The sequence below is a fragment of the Balaenoptera musculus genome, chromosome 8, assembly GCF_009873245.2.
Source record: "Balaenoptera musculus isolate JJ_BM4_2016_0621 chromosome 8, mBalMus1.pri.v3, whole genome shotgun sequence".
Lineage (NCBI taxonomy): Eukaryota > Metazoa > Chordata > Mammalia > Artiodactyla > Balaenopteridae > Balaenoptera > Balaenoptera musculus.
Window position 1 is genome coordinate 59425075 of NC_045792.1, and position 20141 is coordinate 59445215.

At 38.5% G+C, this 20141-nt stretch overlaps 1 protein-coding gene across 13 annotated transcripts in view; it reads left to right on the forward strand.

Moving 5' to 3' along the window:
• Positions 1 to 20141, forward strand: part of STIM1 (stromal interaction molecule 1) — a 202465-nt gene that overhangs the window by 149200 nt on the left and 33124 nt on the right. For all 13 annotated transcript variants that reach the window (XR_005020855.1, XM_036859684.1, XM_036859689.1 and 10 more), the window contains exon 4: positions 18036 to 18147. Coding sequence is in view for 12 of the 13 variants with exons in the window: in XM_036859684.1 (XP_036715579.1) it covers positions 18036 to 18147 (112 nt within the window). In the remaining variant the exon portion in view is untranslated. The remainder of the gene's footprint in view (positions 1 to 18035; positions 18148 to 20141) is intronic.

A 20141-nucleotide genomic window follows, 5' to 3' on the forward strand; every position in this document is an offset into this window, starting at 1 on the left:
CTTAAAAAATTGGCTTCTTTCACTTAGCATAATTATTTTGAGATTTATTCATATTGTTGCATATATAAATATTTTATTTATTTTTATTGCTGAGTAGTAGTCCATTGTCTAAATATACCACAATTTGTTTATCCATCACCTGCTGATAGACATTTGAGTTATTTCCAGTTTTTGGTTATTACAAATAAAGCTTCAATGAACATTCATGTACAAGTCTTTCTATGGGCACATATTTTCTTTTCTCTTAGGTAAATATCTAGTAATGGAATGGCTAGATCACATGGTAGGTATATATTTTTAAAAAACTGTTGGACTGTCTTCAAAGTAGTTGTATCATTTTACATTCCCAGCAGCAGTGTATGACTTTCAGTGCTTCCACATCCTCACCAGCACTTGGTATGGTCAGTCTTCTAAATTTTAGCTATTCTAATAGTGTAGTGTTGTCACATAGTGGTTTTATTTTGCATTTACCTGATGACTAATGATGTTGGGCATCTTTTCATGTGCTTTAATTGCCATTCATATATCTTTTTTGGTGGATTATCTGTCCAAATCTTATGTCTTTTTAAAAATTGGGTTGTTTGTTTTCTTATTGTTGAGTTTTGAGAGTCCTTTATGTATTCTGGATATAAATCCTTCATGAGATGTATGCTTTGCAAAGATTTTCTCTCAGTCTGTGGCTTATCATCCTCTTTACAGTGTCTTTTAAAGAAAAGAAAGTTTTAATTTTTCTGAAGTCCAGTTTATCAATTTGTTCTTTTATGGATCATGCTTTTGGTATCATGTATAAGGAATCTTTGTCTAACCCAAGCTTACACAAACATTTTCTCCTACCTTCCCTTCTAGAAGTTTTATAGTTTTAGGTTTTACATTTAGGCCTATGATCTGTTTTGTATTAATTTTTGTATATGGTATTAAGTATGGATTTTAGTTCTTTTTTGTGCTTGTGGATGTCCCAATTGTTCTGGAACCATTTGTTGAAAATTCCATCCTTTCTCCACTGCATTGCCTTGCACCTTTTGTCAAAAATCAGTTGTCCATATAAACATGGGTTTATTTATGAACTCTCTATTCTTTTTTTTTTTTTTTTTATGGCTGTGTTGGGTCTTCGTTTCTGTGCGAGGGCTTTCTCTAGTTGCGGCAAGTGGGGGCCACTCTTCATCGCGGTGCGCGGGCCTCTCACTATCGCAGCCTCTCTTGTTGCGGAGCACAGGCTCCAGACGCGCAGGCTCAGTAATTGTGGCTCACGGGCCTAGTTGCTCCGCGGCACGTGGGATCCTCCCAGACCAGGGCTCGAACCCGTGTCCCCTGCATTGGCAGGCAGATTCTCAACCACTGCGCCACCAGGGAAGCCCCCGAACTCTCTATTCTCATCTACTGATCTATTTGTCTGTCTTTATGTCAATGCCATGCTATTTTGATTACAATAGCCTTATAGTTATTCTTTCAGTCAGATAGTATTAGCCCTCCAACTTTGTTTTTCTTTTTCAAAGTTATTTTGGCTGTTTGTCCTTGAACCCGCTTGTCAATTTCTACAAAAAACCCTACTGGGATTTTGACTGAGATTGCAGCAGATCTATAGATTAGTTTGAGAGAGCTGACATCCTAACAATATTTAGTTTTCTGACCTATGGACAATGTATATCTCTCCATTTATTCAGGAGATAACACTTTCTCTCAGCAATGTTTTGTAGTTTTCAGGATACAGGTCTTTCATATATTTTGTCATATTTATTTCTAAGCATTTCATAGGTTTTGTTCCTATTGTAAATAGTATTTTTTAAATTGTGGGAAAATATGCATAACATAAATTTTACTATTAAATGGTATTAAAAATTTAATTCCTGATTGTTTCTTTATATAGAAATATAATTGATTTTATATATTGATCTTGTATTCTGCAACGTTGCTAAACTCACTTATCAGTAGGATACCATCAGATTTTCAAATTAGACAATCATGTCTGCTGGTAAAGAAAGTTTAACTTTTTCTTTTCCATCCAGGATGCCTTTAAAAAATCTTTTTCTTATTTGATTGCCCTAGTTAGTATCACCAGTACAGTGTTGAAGAGAAGTGGTAAGAGCAGACATCTTCGTCTTATTTCTGATATTAAAGGGAAAGCATTCAGTCTTTCGCCATTAAATATAACATTCGCTGTGGGGTTTTTTTGTTTGTTTGTTTTTGTAAAAGGTCTTTGTTAGATCAAGGAAGCTGCCTTCTATTCCTAGTTTTCTGAGCGCTTTGATCAGAAATGCATGTTGGATTTTATCAAATGAGTTTACTGTGTCTTTTGAGATGATTGCCTGGTTTTTATATTTTTGTTTGCTAATGTGATAAATTATATTGACTGATTTTTCCATGTTAAACTAACTGCATTCTTGGGATAAACCCCACTTTGTCATCTTCTTAATATATGGTTGGATTTTACTTTTTAAAAATTTTATTTTTTATTTTTCTATTAAAATGTTTAAATGGAAGTATAGTTTATTTACAGTATTATATTAGTTTCAGGTGTACAGCATAGTGATTTAGTGTTTTTTACAGATTGTACTCCATTAAAAGTTATTACAAGGTAATGGCTATGATTTCCTGAGCTATACAATATATCCTGTTGCTTATCTATTTTATACATAGTAGTTTGTATCTCTTAATCCCACATCCCTAATTTTCCCCTTTCTCCCCTTCCCTCTTCCATTTGGTAACCACTAGTTTGTTTTCTATATTTCCTATTTGCTAAAACTTTGTTTCAAACTTGTGCACCTTTGTTAGTGAAGGATATTGGTTTGTCATTTTCTTTTCTTGAAATATCTTTGTTTTTGGTATCAGGATAATGCTGGCCTCATAGAATGCGTTGGGAAGTATTCCTCTTCAATTTTTTCAGAAGATTTCATACAGAATTGTTATATTTTTCCTAGAATATTTGGGAGAATTCACCAGTAAAGCCATTTGAGCCTGGTGTTTTCCTTGTGGGACAGGTTTGGTTTCTTTTTTTCCTACAGTATCAATTTCTTTAATAGGTATAGGTTATTTACTTCTTCTCTAGTGAGCTTTCCTAGTTTGTGTCTTCAAGGAATTTGTCCATTACATTAAGTTGTCAAATTTACTGGCATACATTTGCTCATAACATTCCCTTATTATTCTTTTAATATGCCTTAAATCTGTAATGATGTCTCATTCCTGATGTTGGTAATTTGTGTCTTCTCTCTTTTTTCTACTGATCTTGTTAGATTTTATTAATTTTATTGATCTTCTCAAAGAATCAGTATTTGGTTTCAAGGATTTTCTCTATTGTTGTTTATTTCATTGACTTTTACTTTGAACTTTATTTCTTCTGCTTACTTAGGGTTTAATTTGCTCTTTTTTTCTACTTTGTTAAGGTGGAAGCTAAGGATATTGATTCAAGACCTTTCTTTTTTTTTCTAATATAGGCGTTTAGTGCTATAAATTTCCTCTAGACCCTGCTTTAGCAGCATTTCACAAATTCTAGTGTGTTGTGGTTTTTTGCTTTTTTCCAACTGATTTATTCATAGCATAGACAGAGTGAAAATATCTAAAATGAAAACACAACTGATGGTAAATGCTTATTTTCACCTTTTTGGGGGGCCTGATACAGTCTTTAATAACTTAGCATCCCTTAATGTGTTCCAACTTGAGGGATTATTTTTGCCTTAGAAATGCATACCTCTGAAATCTGTCTTATATCTTAGTATTGGTTCTTCACTATCTTAGATGATGTGTTTTGTTTTTATTTTCATTCAGCTTAAAATACTTTGTTTCCTTTTTGATATCTTCTTTGATTCATGAATTATTGAGAAGCAAGTTATTTAGTTTCCAAATATTGGGGATTTTTTAGAGATTTTTCTGTTATTGATTTGCATTTCAAATCCATTGTGGTCTGAGGACATACTTTATATTTAATATTTTAAAAATATTTTAAGACTTTTAAAAAAATGTACCTGAACATGATCTATCTTGGTAAATGTTCCATGTGCCCTTGGCATTTGTTGGGTAGAGTGTTCTATAAAATTCAGTCTGGCCATGTTGGTTTATGGTTGTTCAAGTCTACTATATCTTTGCTGATTTTCTTGCCTACTTGTTCTATCAATTAACGAGAGAGGAGTATTTAAATTTCCAACTATAATTGTGGATTTACCTATTTCTCCTTGCAATTAATTCTGTGAGTTTTTGCTTCATGTCTTTTGAAAGTCTGTTAACTAGGTGCATACAGATTTAGGATTATTATGTCTTCTTGATTAGCTGACCTCTTTATTATTATGAAATGACCTTCTTTATCCCTGGTAATATTCTTTGCCTTGAAATCTACTTTGATATTAATATAGCTTTCTTTTGAGAATTGTTAGTTTGGTGTTTCTTTTTCCATCTATTTATTTTTAACCTATTTGTGCTTTTCTATTTAAAGTGCATTTCTTATAGACAGCATATGGTTGAGCCCGATTTTGTTTTTTGCAATAAGACAGTCTCTGCCTTTTAATTGGGGTGTTTAAACCATTTACATTGAATATGTTTATTAGTATGGTTAGATCTGAGTCCATTATCTTGCTGTTCATTTCCTGTTTTTCCCGTCTGTTCTTTGTTCGCTCTTCCTTATTTTCTACCCTCTTTTGGATTAATGAGTATTTTTTATAATTCCAGTTTATCTTCTTTGTTGGCTTAACTTTTTGCTTTGTTATTTTAGTGGTTGTTTTAGGAGATAAAATATACATCTTTAACTTATCACAGTCTATTTTCAAGAGATAATAGTACCTCTTGCCACATATAGTATAAGAACCTCCCAACAGTGTATTTCCATTTCTGCTCTCTCAACCTTAGTTTCACTCTCTGCACAGTGGCCTGGAAATTTTCTCACAGCTATAAGCTGGGGCAGTTGTATGATTTGCCTCATTTGTTTACCAGCTCTCAAGATCACTGTCCATTGTAGGCTGATGTCCAGTGTCTTGAAAACCATTGTTTCATATGTTTTGTCTTTTTTTTTTTTTTGGTTGTTTCATGAGGCAGGGTGAATTCCATCCCTGTTACTTCATCTTGGCCTGAAGCAGAAGTCTTAGTTTAATCATCTTTTGCTTTGCTTGAATGTTTTCATACTATTCTTCTTGGCCCAGTCTAAATCTACTGCAGTTTGTACTTTAGTTGGTTCCAGAGAGATCTTTCTAAAATAAATATCTGACCAGGTCTCTGCTTTTCAGTGGCTCCCCATTTCTTTTTTAAATAATGAAACAAACATGCTAAGACACCAAATTTCCGTGTGGAGTAAATATTACTAAATGGAACCTGGAGAAATAAAGGTATTGTGAAAAATTTTACAAGTAAATTCCTACATAATCATATATAGTAACCATATATTATTTTGAAAAGATAAATATTGATTTTTCTATTGGTCAGGTAACAATTTTTATAGAACTAGCTTTTAATTTAAATCACAACTGCTGTCTCATTTGGAACTCAATAAAATATTGAAAGCTCAGTAGTTGTTGACAAAATTAATTATTACAGGGCTTCCCTGGTGGCACAGTGGTCAAGAATCCGCCTGCCAATGCAGGGGACACGGGTTCGAGCCCTGGTCTGGGAAGATCCCACATGCCGCAGAGCAACTAAGCCCGTGAGCCACAACTACTGAGCCTGCGCTCTAGAGCCCGTGAGCCACAACTGCTGAGCCCGTGTGCTGCAACTGCTGAAGCCTGTGTGCCTGGAGCCCGTGCTCCATGACAAGAGAAGCCATCGCAATAAGAAGCCCACGCACCACAATGAAGAGTAGCCCCTGCTTACCACAACTAGAGAAAGCCCGCTCGCAGCAACGAAGATCCAACGCAGCCAAAAATAAAATAAATAAATTTATTAAAAAAGATTAATTATTACAGAAAATGCCACTGATTTTTTCATGTTTATCTATGAGATGTTAGTCAGATGCATTGACATTAAATGCCCACTTGTAATCTCAAAATGAATTACCTCAATTAGGAAAAAAAGATCAATATGTACATATATGTAAAAATCTGGTTGTCTTCTCTTATATTCTGAGAATTTCTTAATATTTTCATGCTGCCATTCCTTACTCACCTCTGTAGTATTGGCCTCAGTAGGTACTGTTTCTCTCTTCCAATTTGTGCAAACATGCCTGCAAAAAACAAACAAACAAAATTAACTGAGTACTTTCTACATACCAGGCATTGTGCCAGTTTACTTTAGCATACCAGGCTCAGGCTCATTTCTGTGCTCCACTTATTTTCATATTTTCTACCACTGTTTATCACACCTCCTTCTCTGTACCTGCACTGATTTATCTGCAGTTATTACGATATGCCATACTCTTTCATCCCTTGATGCTTTCTCATATACTGTACCCTCTGTCTTCCTTTGTTGATCTGGTTAAATTCTACTTGATAATTAAGACTCAATTTAAGTATACCCTTCTTTAGGAAATCTTCCCTGAAAACCACAGGCTATGTTAGGTGCCTTCTGTGTTCCCACAGCCTCTTTACATTTATCTCATCACAGCACTTAGCAAACTAATTGCAACTATCTGTTCCCCTGCCTTTTTATTTCCCCACCAGACTGCTTGAGGGCATTATCTTATATGATTGCATATCTTAACACATAGCCGAGGACCTGGCCCAGAGCAGGGATATGGAAGACAGGTGTTTGTCCTTGGGTCTGCCATTGTGTGATGTTATACAAGTTGTTTGGCTCATTCAACATTCCAAAGTCTAGGTTCCCTTACTACTCTGCAGCCATGATGCTAGTCTTTCTCTAATCTGGTCTCTGCTAGCCATGTAGCTTCTTTATAGGTGGTGTTCACTTGTATGTCCTTTCGGACTCTGGCAGACTTGGTTTTTGCCAGGTAGCCTAGTGGGCCTATCACATGAGGCCTAAGTAAAAGGGCCAGATTCTTTTTGCAGTAATGGTTTAGGGCTTGGTATTGATACCATGTTAGAAAACTAACATAGTATCTGCCTCACTCTAGGCTCAGATGACACACTGCTAGTGAGAGCCAGAGGGAAACCACTCAGAGAAAAACCACAGGTTTAGGCTGCAAACTATCTTTAGGGAGGGCCACTTTGGTAAGATTCTGTAGGTATCTTGGAATGCTCTCTCTCCATAGTAGTCAGATAAGAAGCTAGGCTTTGTGATGCATTTTCTGACTCACTCTGGCAATCAGTCACTCGTTTCTCTGTGCCCTCACATCACCCCATACATCCCTCTTACCTAGCACTTATCACACTGTATTATACTCATTTAATTTCCTATATGTCTCCTTCTCTAGAAAAGAGCCCTTGATGATGGAGATCATCCAGATTGATCTCTGTAACCAACCAAAGATCTACTAGAGTAGAAGCCAGTGAAAGCTTAGTGAATGAAGGAATGAATGAATGGTGATAATAATGGATAATATTTGTTTAGCACTTACTGTATGCTAGGAACTTCTCATATCTTCATTACACTCTTATGATGTGAGAACTCTGATTCTCACCATTAGGTGACAGAATGAGGCACAGAAAGGTTAGGTAACTTGTCTATGATCTTACATCTAGTAAGTAGCAAATCTTGAATTCAATCCAAGTCACTTGGTTCCAAAGTCCAAATTCTTAACCATTGTGCTATATCTGACTGGCTGACCAAAAGACTGACCAAAGGCTGACCAAGTGACCAACTAACTGACTAACAGCTGTGTGAAAGAGAGGCAAAGAAGGTACTGGTAACTTTTCTGCCAGACATAGTTCTTTTGGGATGTGAGTTTGAAACTACAAAAGTGAGGGCTTTTTTTGGAGGCACCACCGGTCCATTAGGGGAAAGACCTACTGATTCAGGAGCCCATTTCTTACTGCTTATTCTTTCTCTGACAAGAAAAAGGATTGGCCAAGGCCAAGGATCTGTTCTGGCATATCCCTGGAGGTATCACTATAGCTCATGTGCTAGGAGTAATACTTACCGTTCCATCTGCCTGGAATGCCCTTCCCCCAAGTATCCACATGGCTCATGACTTCATTTTATTTTCTCCTCAAATGTCATCTCATCAAAGAGGCCTTCCTTGATCTGGTCTGATATAGCACTACTCTTTATCCTCTTTCCCTGCTTGATTTTTCTTCTTGTATTTATCACTACCCAACATACAATTATTTGTTATAGTGTTTTAGTTTGTCTCTCTCCACCAGAATATAAACACTAGGAATCTGCGACTCTTTTGTGCACTGTTACATTCCTAGCTTCTAGAGCGGTGCCTGGTAAGTAGTAGGTACTCAATAAAAATTTCCCCCCAATGAATAAATGATTTTGGAGTTTTGGACCAACTGCTTTCAAGGCCTTTTATCATTTGGCCTCAGCAGTGCCTCACCCTCCTTGTCCCTATGTATAACCCTTGGACTCCAGGCAAACGGGAGTCAGAGTTCTCTGAACAGGCCCCACACTTTATAGTTCTGTGTCTTTGCTCATGATTTTAAAATGGGCTCCAAAGAGTTTCAATAAGTGAAGAGGTAGAGCTGGATTTTTAAGGGTTAGTTGGTGTTTATCAGGCCAGGAAGAGGGAAGAGAGCTTTTCCAGAAACAGCAAAGACCTAGAAGTCTGAGAGCAACGTTCACGGATAAATAAGTAAATAGTGCAAGATACTGATTCTAGAAGAAGACTGAGAAGCTAAAAGCTATAACAGAGGCAGCAAGTAGGGTAAAGCTGGGAAGTTTGGGTCAATGGTTTCCAACTGTACAAGACAATCAACTGGGGTGCCCCAAGAGAATATAATAGCTTGTATTTATATTGCATTTATTTTTATCTCATTTAATTTTTATGTATGTTTTACAATATACCTAATGTTAGTACATATATCTAATTTATAAACAGACATTCATATATTGGCAATGTGTGCTCAAATTTTTTTTTACATGTAGATTATGTCATTAGAAAGCTTGGAGGCTACATAGTCAGTCACCTTGTGCGTTTCTTTTATAAAGGACTATTTGTTGTGGAAAACTCCAGAGGTTGGCTCTCTCTGATTCTGTGTAGTATTGTTTGTCATTTTGCCCAGAGATGTAGTCTTTGATGTCTCTAGGAGCAAAATGGACAGGCTTAGGGGGATGAGAGAATCATGACCTTAGAAAACTCTCTCTTGCTTGCATGTCCTCCTGGGGTTTGGTCGTGTGAGTCATTTGGAGTCTCTATCTGTACTAAGCTCCCCTGGCCAAATTCTGTCTCCTTTTGCTGTCAGCCACAGCTCTCTGTACTTGCTGTTACCTTCTTCCTTACTTTGGCTCAGGGATTCTTCCCATTTTCTCTTTTGGAATGAGAAAGCAGAACAAGATTTTTAACTTTTACATACTTGAACCTTAGGAACAAGGGGCCCTAATATCTCACCTTGACTGTTGAGTGAGATCTTCATGCTGGGACACAGGGTTGCTCTCTGACAAGGATGCAGCTCGTCCTGGCTTACTTTGTTCAGACTGCAGTGACTCTGAGTGGGCAACACCATACTGCCAAGCCTTACCTAGGTAGGGCCTCTGCCAGGTAACAGAATAATATGTGGAGCACAAAACCCAGGAAACAAGTGCCTTGAGGTTTGTCCTGACATGCTGAAGTCATCATCCTTTTCCGCAAAGCTTAGTTCTGTAGGGACTATGTTCAGAGGCCATCCTTATTGGAGTGTAGTGGTCCCCTTACAGACCCTCTGCCTCACTTAGTGTAGTGTTTAGAGCAGTAGTTCTCAGTGGGGGGCAGTTTTGTTCCCCAGGGAGCGTTTGGCAGTATCTGGAGACATTTTTGATTGTTATGACTGGCAGCATGCTACTGGCATCTGGTGGGTAGATGCCAGGGCTATTGTTAAACATCCTACAAAGCATAGGACAGCCCCCAACAACAAAGAATTAACCTGTCCAAAAGGTCAGTGCTGCAGAGACTGAGAAACCCCGGTCTAGAGTGACTCCTGACTGTCTCCACTGCAGTGTAGGGCACAAGTGGAGGAGTTCCTGCATGCCAAGTGTTTATGCTCAGGCTTGTATCAGATCGTCTTCCCCGTAGACAAAAGACCCTTGTGGCACCGCTGGCCTCAAGCCTTTCAAGCAAAAATACGTGACGTGGCCTTTCTACTCCATACGCCATGCTGGGTGAGGCCGAGCTCCCTTGACAGTAGCGGCAGGAATGTGTTCTCTGCACTTTGCAGGCTAGCACTTGTCTGTCTGCCTCACATCTTGTGCCACTCTGCTAGGCCTTCATTACCTAACACTCTGGACCGTAGCAAGTGATCATGTTTATAATGTATGTGGAGATATATTCATTTTCAGGAACAAAAGGCCAGTCTATTCTACTTTCCTCAACACTTCTTCAACCCCAGTTCTGTCATCCCTCCTTTCCTAAGCCCTAGGATTTGAGCATATCTCTTGGAAATTAATCTTTCTCTTCCCTCCAATGTATTCTAGTCTGGAAATTAGATATTCAACCAGGCAATGACTAAGCACTCACCGCCTAAGCCTCCGGGATCTTGTCTTCTAGGACACAATCAATCTGAGTGCACTAGACCTGCCTCATTTCCTCTCCTGGAACCTTTCCTGTGCCTCTGCAAATGGTCTAATCTACCTTCAAAGTCTCTTGGCTTCAGAACTTTCCTCCTGAGCTCCAGCAGCTTCTTGGGGACATGGAGAGATTAGAGCATTTTTGTCTTCTATTGTTTCATTCGGAATGTCTTTCTGAGTGTCTGCTTTGTACCGTGTGCTGGGCTCCCCTATGGGAGGTAGAAGGATGAAGGGTCAGGGCCCAGCCTTCCAACTTCTCTAGTTTATATGAGAGTGACAGAAACAACCTAAGATCTGAGGTGTGCCTACCAGAGGAATGCTGATTTTTGGGCAAGCATTTCAGAAGTTAACCTCCACCTGAGCTGTATATTTGTCTGGGAAGATTGTGGCTGCTGTCTGGAGGCCCACATTCAGAACATTTCTGGAACTCCTCATTTAGGGTAGTTACTCTTTCAGTAAATTCTTATTGAAGCCACTGTATAAGAGGCACTATTTTAACAACAAAGGGGTGAGCTAAAATGAATAGGATGTGGTCCCTGCCTTCAATGTCTCCTGACTATTAAGGGGAAATTAGAAAGCATTCTGATGAAGTACAGTTTTAGGGAAAGGTATGTATCTTAAGAGAGGAGGGTGATAAATCTCACCATTTTATTCTGCTTCAAAACTTCTTTGGCTTCTTGCTGCTCACAGCAGTAGTGTTCAACTTGAGGAATGTACAAATTCCTTTTAAGGGAAATCATTTATCTTGGGCCTGCAAAGCTGGTTTATTTAATGGTATTTAAATATGTAGAAACATAAAATGAGGTTTAAGTTGCTAAATAAAATTTGTGTACAAATATAAACAAAAACACACTGATACATTAAATAAAAGCAAATTTCAAATCCAATGAAATGACACGTTTTTGCTGGAACCCAGTTGCTCCCATCCCAGGCTCTTTAAGTTCAGCGTAGCTGTATTACTGGGTGCTATGTGGTGACTCAGTCCTCCCACCATTTTTCTCTATTCAAGCTCCTATGAAACTTTGATTTATATAATACATCATGGCGTCATTTGACTTTTACTTGGCTTGAACATATTCCTTGCATGTTAAGTCCTCTTCTGTTCTTTTATTGTTGATTCTTGATAAAGTATGGAGATAACTTTGTTATATATGTGGCTAAATACCACACAAATATTAAAATTATTTTACAAGGATTATTTTTATGGTTGTCCATTTAAAAAAATCACAGTCCAGAAAGACAAGATTCAACCTCATCCACCAGAACACAGGCAATAGTCCCCTCCACCAGGAAGCCTACACAGCCCACTGAACCAACCTTACCCACTGGGGACAGATACCAAAAACAACGGGAACTACGAACCTGCAGCCTGTGAAAAGGAGACCCCAAACACAGTAAGATAAGCAAAATGAGACGACAGAAAAACACACAGCAGATGAAGGAGCAGGGTCAAAACACACCAGACCTAACAAATGAAGAGGAAATAGGTAGTCTACCTGAAAAAGAATTCAGAATAATGATAGTAAGGATGATCCAAAATCTTGGAAATAGAATAGACAAAATGCAAGAAACATTTAACAAGGACGTAGAAGAACTAAAGAGGAACCAAGCAACGATGAAAAACACAATAAATGAAATTAAAAATACTCTAGATGGGATCAATAGCAGAATAACTGAGGCAGAAGAAAGGATAAGTGACCTGGAAGATAAAATGGTGGAAATAACTACTGCAGAGCAGGATAAAGAAAAAAGAATGAAAAGAACTGAGGACAGTCTCAGAGACCTCTGGGACAACATTAAACGCACCAACATTCGAATTATAGGGGTCCCAGAAGAAGAAGAGAAAAAGAAAGGGACTGAGAAAATATTTGAAGAGATTATAGTTGAAAACTTCCCTAATATGGGAAAGGAAATAGTTAATCAAGTCCAGGAAGCACAGAGAGTCCCATACAGGATAAACCCAAGGAGAAACACGCCAAGACACATATTAATCAAGCTGTCAAAAATTAAATATAAAGAAAACATATTAAAAGCAGCAAGGGAAAAACAACAAATAACACACAAGGGAATCCCCATAAGGTTAACATCTGATCTTTCAGCAGAAACTCTGCAAGCCAGAAGGGAGTGGCAGGATATACTTAAAGTGATGAAGGAGAAAAACCTACAACCAAGATTACTCTACCCAGCAAGGATCTCATTCAGATGTGATGGAGAAATTAAAACCTTTACAGACAAGCAAAAGCTGAGAGAGTTCAGCACCACCAAACCAGCTTTACAACAAATGCTAAAGGAACTTCTCTAGGCAAGAAACACAAGAGAAGGAAAACACCTACAATAACAAACCCAAAACATTTAAGAAAATGGGAATAGGAACATACATATCGATAATTACCTTGAATGTAAATGGATTAAATGCTCCCACCAAAAGACACAGACTGGCTGAATGGATACAAAAACAAGACCCATATATATGCTGTCTACAAGAGACCCACTTCAGACCTAGAGACACATACAGACTGAAAGTGAGGGGATGGAAAAAGATATTCCATGCAAATGGAAATCAAAAGAAAGCTGGAGTAGCAATTCTCATATCAGACAAAATAGACTTTAAAATAAAGAATATTATAAGAGACAAAGAAGGACACTATATAATGATCAAGGGATCGATCCAAGAGGAAGGTATAACAATTGTAAATATTTATGCACCCAACATAGGAGCACCTCAATACATAAGGCAAATACTAACAGCCATAAAAGGGGAAATTGACAGCAACACAATCATAGTAGGGGACTTTAACACCCCACTTTCACCAATGGACAGATCATCCAAAATGAAAATAAATAAGGAAACACAAGCTTTAAATGATACATTAAACAAGATGGACTTAATTGATATTTATAGGACATTCCACCCAAAAACAACAGAATACACATTTTTCTCAAGTGCGCATGGAACATTCTCCAGGATAGATCATATCTTGGGTCACAAATCAAGCCTTGGTAAATTTAAGAAAATTGAAATCGTATCAAGTATCTTTTCCGACCACAACGCTATGAGACTAGATATCAATTACAGGAAAAGATCTGTAAAAAATACAAACACATGGAGGCTACACAATACACTACTTAATAACGAAGTGATCACTGAAGAAATCAAAGGGGAAATCAAAAAATACCTAGAAACAAATGACAATGGAGATACGACGACCCAAAACCTATGGGACGCAGCAAAAGCAGTGCTAAGAGGGAAGTTTATAGCAATACAAGCCTACCTCAAGAAACAGGAAACATCTCGAATAAACAACCTAACCTTACACCTAAAGCAATTAGAGAAAGAAGAACAAAAAAACCCCAAAGCTAGCAGAAGGAAAGAAATCATAAAGATCAGGTCAGAAATAAATGAAAAAGAAATGAAGGAAACAATAGCAAAAATCAATAAAACTAAAAGCTGGTTCTTTGAGAAGATAAACAAAATTGATAAACCATTAGCCAGACTCATCAAGAGAAAAAGGGAGAAGACTCAAATCAATAGAATTAGAAATGAAAAAGGAGAAGTAACCACTGACACTGCAGAAATACAAAAGATCATGAGAGATTACTACAAGCAACTCTACGCCAATAAAATGGACAACCTGGAAGAAATGGACAGATTCTTAGAAATGCACAAACTGCCGAGACTGAACCAGGAAGAAATAGAAAATATGAACAGACCAATCACAAGCACTGAAATTGAAACTGTGATTAAAAACCTTCCAACAAACAAAAGCCCAGGACCAGATGGCTTCACAGGTGAATTCTATCAAACATTTAGAGAAGAGCTAACACCTATCCTTCTCAAACTCTTCCAAAATATTGCAGAGGGAGGAACACTCCCAAACTCATTCTACGAGGCCACCATCACCCTGATACCAAAACCAGACAAAGATGTCACAAAGAAAGAAAACTACAGGCCAATATCACTGATGAACATAGATGCAAAAATCCTCAACAAAATACTCGCAAACAGAATCCAACAGCACATTAAAAGGATCATACACCATGATCAAGTGGGGTTTATCCCAGGAATGCAAGGATTCTTCAATATACGTAAATCAATCAATGTGATTCACCATATTAACAAATTGAAGGAGAAAAACCATATGATCATCTCAATAGATGCAGAGAAAGCTTTCGACAAAATTCAACACCCATTTATGATAAAAGCCCTGCAGAAAGTAGGCATAGAGGGAACTTTCCTCAACATAATAAAGGCCATATATGACAAACCCACAGCCAACATTGTCCTCAATGGTGAAAAACTGAAACCATTTCCACTAAGATCAGGAACAAGACAAGGTTGCCCACTCTCACCACTATTATTCAACATAGTTTTGGAAGTGTTAGCCACAGCAATCAGAGAAGAAAAAGAAATAAAAGGAATCCAAATCGGAAAAGAAGAAGTAAAGCTGTCACTGTTTGCAGATGACATGATACTATACATAGAGAATCCTAAAGATGCTACCAGAAAACTCCTAGAGCTAATCAGTGAATTTGGTAAAGTAGCAGGATACAAAATTAATGCACAGAAATCTCTTGCATTTCTATACACTAATGATGAAAAATCTGAAAGTGAAATTAAGAAAACACTCCCGTTTACCATTGCAACAAAAAGAATAAAATATCTAGGAATAAACCTACCTAAGGAGACAAAAGACCTGTATGCAGAAAATTATAAGACACTGATGAAAGAAATTAAAGATGATACAAATAGATGGAAAGATATACCATGTTCCTGGATTGGAAGAATCAACATTGTGAAAATGACTCTACTACCCAAAGCAATCTACAGATTCAATGCAATCCCTATCAAACTACCACTGGCATTTTTCACAGAACTAGAACAAAAAATTTCACAATTTGTATGGAAACACAAAAGACCCCGAATAGCCAAAGCAATCTTGAGAACGAAAAATGGAGCTGGGGGAATCAGGCTCCCTGATTTCAGACTATATTACAAAGCTACAGTAATCAAGACAGTTTGGTACTGGCACAAAAACAGAAATATAGATCAATGGAACAGGATAGAAAGCCCAGAGATAAACCCACGCACATATGGTCACCTTATCTTTGATAAAGGAGGCAAGCATATACAGTGGAGAAAAGACAGCCTCTTCAATAAGTGGTGCTGGGAAAATTGGACAGGTACATGTAAAAGTATGAAATTAGAACACTCCCTGACACCATGCACAAAAATAAACTCAAAATGGATTAAAGACCTAAGTGTAAGACCAGACACTATCAAACTCTTAGAGGAAAACATAGGCAGAACACTCTATGACATACATCACAGCAAGCTTCTTTTTGACCCAGCTCCCAGAGAAATGGAAATAAGAACACAAATAAACAAATGGGACCTAATGAAACTTAAAAGCTTTTGCACAGCAAAGGAAACCATAAACAAGACGAAAAGACAACCATCAGAATGGGAGAAAATATTTGCAAATGAAGCAACTGACAAAGGATTAATCTCCAAGATTTACAAGCAGCTCATGCAGCTCAATAACAAAAAAATGAACAACCCAATCCAAAAATGGGCAGAAGACCTAAATAGACATTTCTCCAAAGAAGATATACAGATGGCCTACAGACACATGAAAGAATGCTCAACATCATTAATCATTAGAGAAATGCAAATCAAAACTACAATGAGATATCATCTCACACCGGTCAGAATGGCCATCATCAAAAAATCTACAAACAATAAATGCTGGAGAGGGTGTGGAGGAAAGGGAACTCTCTTGCACTGTTGGTGGGAATGTAAATTGATACAGCCACTATGGAGAACAGTATGGAGGTTCCTTAAAAAACTACAAATAGAACTACCATACGACCCAGCAATCCCACTACTGGGCATATACCCTGAGAAAACCATAGTTCAAAAAGAGTCATGTACCAAAATGTTCATTGCAGCTCTATTTACAATAGCCAGGACATGGAAGCAACCTAAATGTCCATCGACAGATGAATGGATAAAGAAGATGTGGCACATATATACAATGGAATATTACTCAGCCATAAAAAGAAATGAAATGGAGGTATTTGTAATGAGGTGGATGGAGTTAGAGTCTGTCATACAGAGTGAAGTAAGTCAGAAAGAGAAAAACAAATACAGTATGCTAACACATATATACGGAATCTAAGGGAAAAAAAAAAGCCATGAAGAACCTAGTGGCAAGACGGGAATAAAGACACAGACCTACTAGAGAATGGACTTGAGGATATGGGGAGGGGGTGGGGTGAGATGTGACAGGGTGAGAGAGTGTCATGGACATATATACACTACCAAATGTAAAATAGATAGCTAGTGGGAAGCAGCCGCATAGCACAGGGAGATCAGCTCGGTGTTTTGTGACCACCTAGAGGGGTGGGATGGGGAGGGTGGGAGGGAGGGAGATGCAAGAGGGAAGAGATATGGGAACATATTGTATATGTATAACTGATTAACTTTGTTATAAAGCAGAAGCTAACACACTATTGTAAGGCAATTATACTTCAATAAAGATGTTTAAAAAAAAAAAAATCACAGTCTTATAGTATTGAGGAAATGATTAGGTACAGTGATCCATGTATGGTAATGACATGATTTGCCATGTTGTGAATGATCACTCAGTAATTGTTTCAGTTAGAATTGGCTCCTGCTGTGACAGAAAATCTTTTCAATCTGATATAAGCAAAAGGGGAAATTTACTTTTTGCACAAAACTGAAAAATGTATGAATAGGGCTGTCTACAGGTGTGATCTCATTCAGGGCTTAAGTGATGTCATCTGGATCCATCACTTGGCTCAGATTTTCCTTTGTATGAAGCTTTCCAGCAGTGTCAGGGAGGATATACGTATGTGTGTATGTGTGTGTGTCTCTCTCTCTATATATATATCCTTTATATATATTATTTATATAAATTTTAAAATGTTATATACGTATGATATTTATGACATAATGGCTAGGGCAAGGGCTATGACGCCAGACTGCTTGAGTCCAAAATTGGCTTTACCAATTCCTGGCTGGATAATTTTGGGAAAGTTACATGACCTTTTTGTGCATCAGTTTCTTCATCTGTAAAATAGGGATAAAGTGGAACATATCCTTCACATGGTAGTTGCAAAGATTAGTGAGCTAATATATGTGAAGTGCTTAGCACAGTACCTGTTACATAGTAAGTGCTATGTAAATGATGGCTTCTATTAATATCATTTGTTATTATTATATTACAATAATATATAATATAATACTATATATAATATAGTATATTATATAATAATTAAGGATTATTTTATCCCAGATACCTGAATAGTGGAAGAACAAGTCCATCCCCTATAGGTCAAACAAAAAGTACTGTATGTATTCCTTTCATACTTGGGATTTTATGGGAGAGAGATCTGTTAAACACGTAGACATGTGGTGAATGTTAAGGTCGTTGAGATTGTGACAGTAAGAACAAGCAGTGCTTGCATTCTGGAGTCATGGCTTTGCTTATCTGTTCCCGCAGTATACAACTGGACCGTGGATGAGGTGGTGCAGTGGCTGATCACATATGTGGAGCTGCCTCAGTATGAGGAGACCTTCCGGAAGCTGCAGCTCAGCGGCCATGCCATGCCGAGGTCAGGAAGGGACTGGGTTCTCTCACTGGGGGTGCGGGGAATGGGCTGGGGTCGGCTTGCCCTCATGTTGCTCTCACCTGTTAACTGAAGTTTCACCCCTTTCAGGGCAGAATCTGTAGACTTCTCACATTTACTGTGCACTTGCTAGAAAGCATATGGACACTTGACATCTATTCTCTTATTTAACATTTCTATCAATCCTGGGACTAGTATTAATAGCTACCATTTATTGAGTGCTCAGTATATGCCAGCCACTCTACTCAACACTTTATGTACAGTATCTCATTTAATTCTTACATCAATCCTGTAAGGTAGGTATTCTTGTATCTAGATGATGAACCTGGCCTAGTAACTTTTCCAAGGTCACATGGCTAGTTAGAGGCAAAACTGCGATTTGAACCTAGATCTGGGTAGACTTCAAAGCCTGTGTTTTTCTCTTTTCTTTTGCTGTCCCCCCAGCAGTTGCCTCTTTCATTGCCCAGGGGACTCAGGGCTCTTTTAACCTCCCCGGAACTATCCATCTGCAGTTTATCTGCTCTAAAGAACCGGTGCAGAGGTGGGGGCTGACTACCATTGGCCCCAGTCTCCTCTCTGGAATGACTCTTCCAACAGCTGTTATGCCCTAGCTCTGCCTCCCTTTCAGGCACAATGTACTAGGACTTGGGGTGGGTGTGGGGAGGGGATGGAATACTGCTTGGACTTCTTGTTATGTCAAACTAGCGCCATATGTCATTCAGTCATTAATCCATTCACTTATTCATTCACCCAGTATTTACTGGGTACCTGCTCTGTGCCAAGCACTTGTGCTGGGTGCTGGGGATAAAGATGACAACAACCTGCCCTTGCCCTCAAAGGGCTTACTGTCTGGTAAGTGCTGATTATGTATCATCTGTCATCTTATTATGTAGGTGCATCTGGTTATGAGCTTCAGCAAAGGGGAGAGGGGAAGGTGAAGCTGTTGGAATGCCCACACATTGCAGCCTCCAGCCGCAGGGCTACCGGGCACTGCTGTCCGGGCCTAGCTGAGCTGGCTGGTCCCTCCTCTGCTGCCTGCAACCTCTTATTCACAGCTTCTCCCTGCTCTGGAGAGCGTAATAATCTTCATGTTTGTACATCCCTTTATAGAGTACTTTCCTACCTATTATTTCAGTTGATTCTCACAATTCTGGGAGGAAGGAATTATTATCCCAACTTTTGGGCAAGCAAACTGAACTTCAAATATTTTATGATTTTTCAAAGCTGGTAAGTGGCAGAGCTGGGATTTGAACTCAGGTCTGCCTGGTTCTAAGTGCCCTGCTTTTTTCACTGCATCTTCCTCTTGCCCCATGTAGTTTGAAAATAGGCTTCCTGGAAATACTCAGTTTAGTTCTATTTAACAAAACTTTACCAAGCACTTACCATGTGCCATGCTCTCTCCTGGGCCCTGAGGACAAAGAAATGCATTAGACCTCACATTGGCCTTGAGGAACTCCATGTTCAGTGGAAAAGATAGACAATTAAACAGATGATTGACCATGAAGCTCCAGGATTTAGGTTTCTTTCCCATGGAAATAGCAGTATTGCCTTGTGGATCCCTGGCCTATTCCATCTGGAAGAACGGCTATGGCTTCGATTAAAACTGTAAAACATAGGGTAAGAAGTCAGTTCTCAGGCAGTGCGCTCACTTGGCCATTCTGTGACTAGGATTAGATCCAAGACCAGACCCAGCCAGGCTGGGCATAGGGGTAGAGGTAAACAAGCTGTGGTACCTTAGTGACAGCAGGAAGCATAGAGCATTCAGAGCATAGGGTGTGGGGTAGAGTGTGGGCGCTTCTAGGCCCATCCCTAGGCAGCGTGGTATAATGGGACGGATCTAGCAGATTTGCGTTGTATCCTGCCTTTGCCACTTACTTGCTGTGTGACTTTGGGCAAGCTACTTACCTCTAAGTCTCGTTTTTCTTATCTGTAAAGTGGAGCTAATAATAGAACTGGGTTCTTAAAGTGTGAGGACTAAA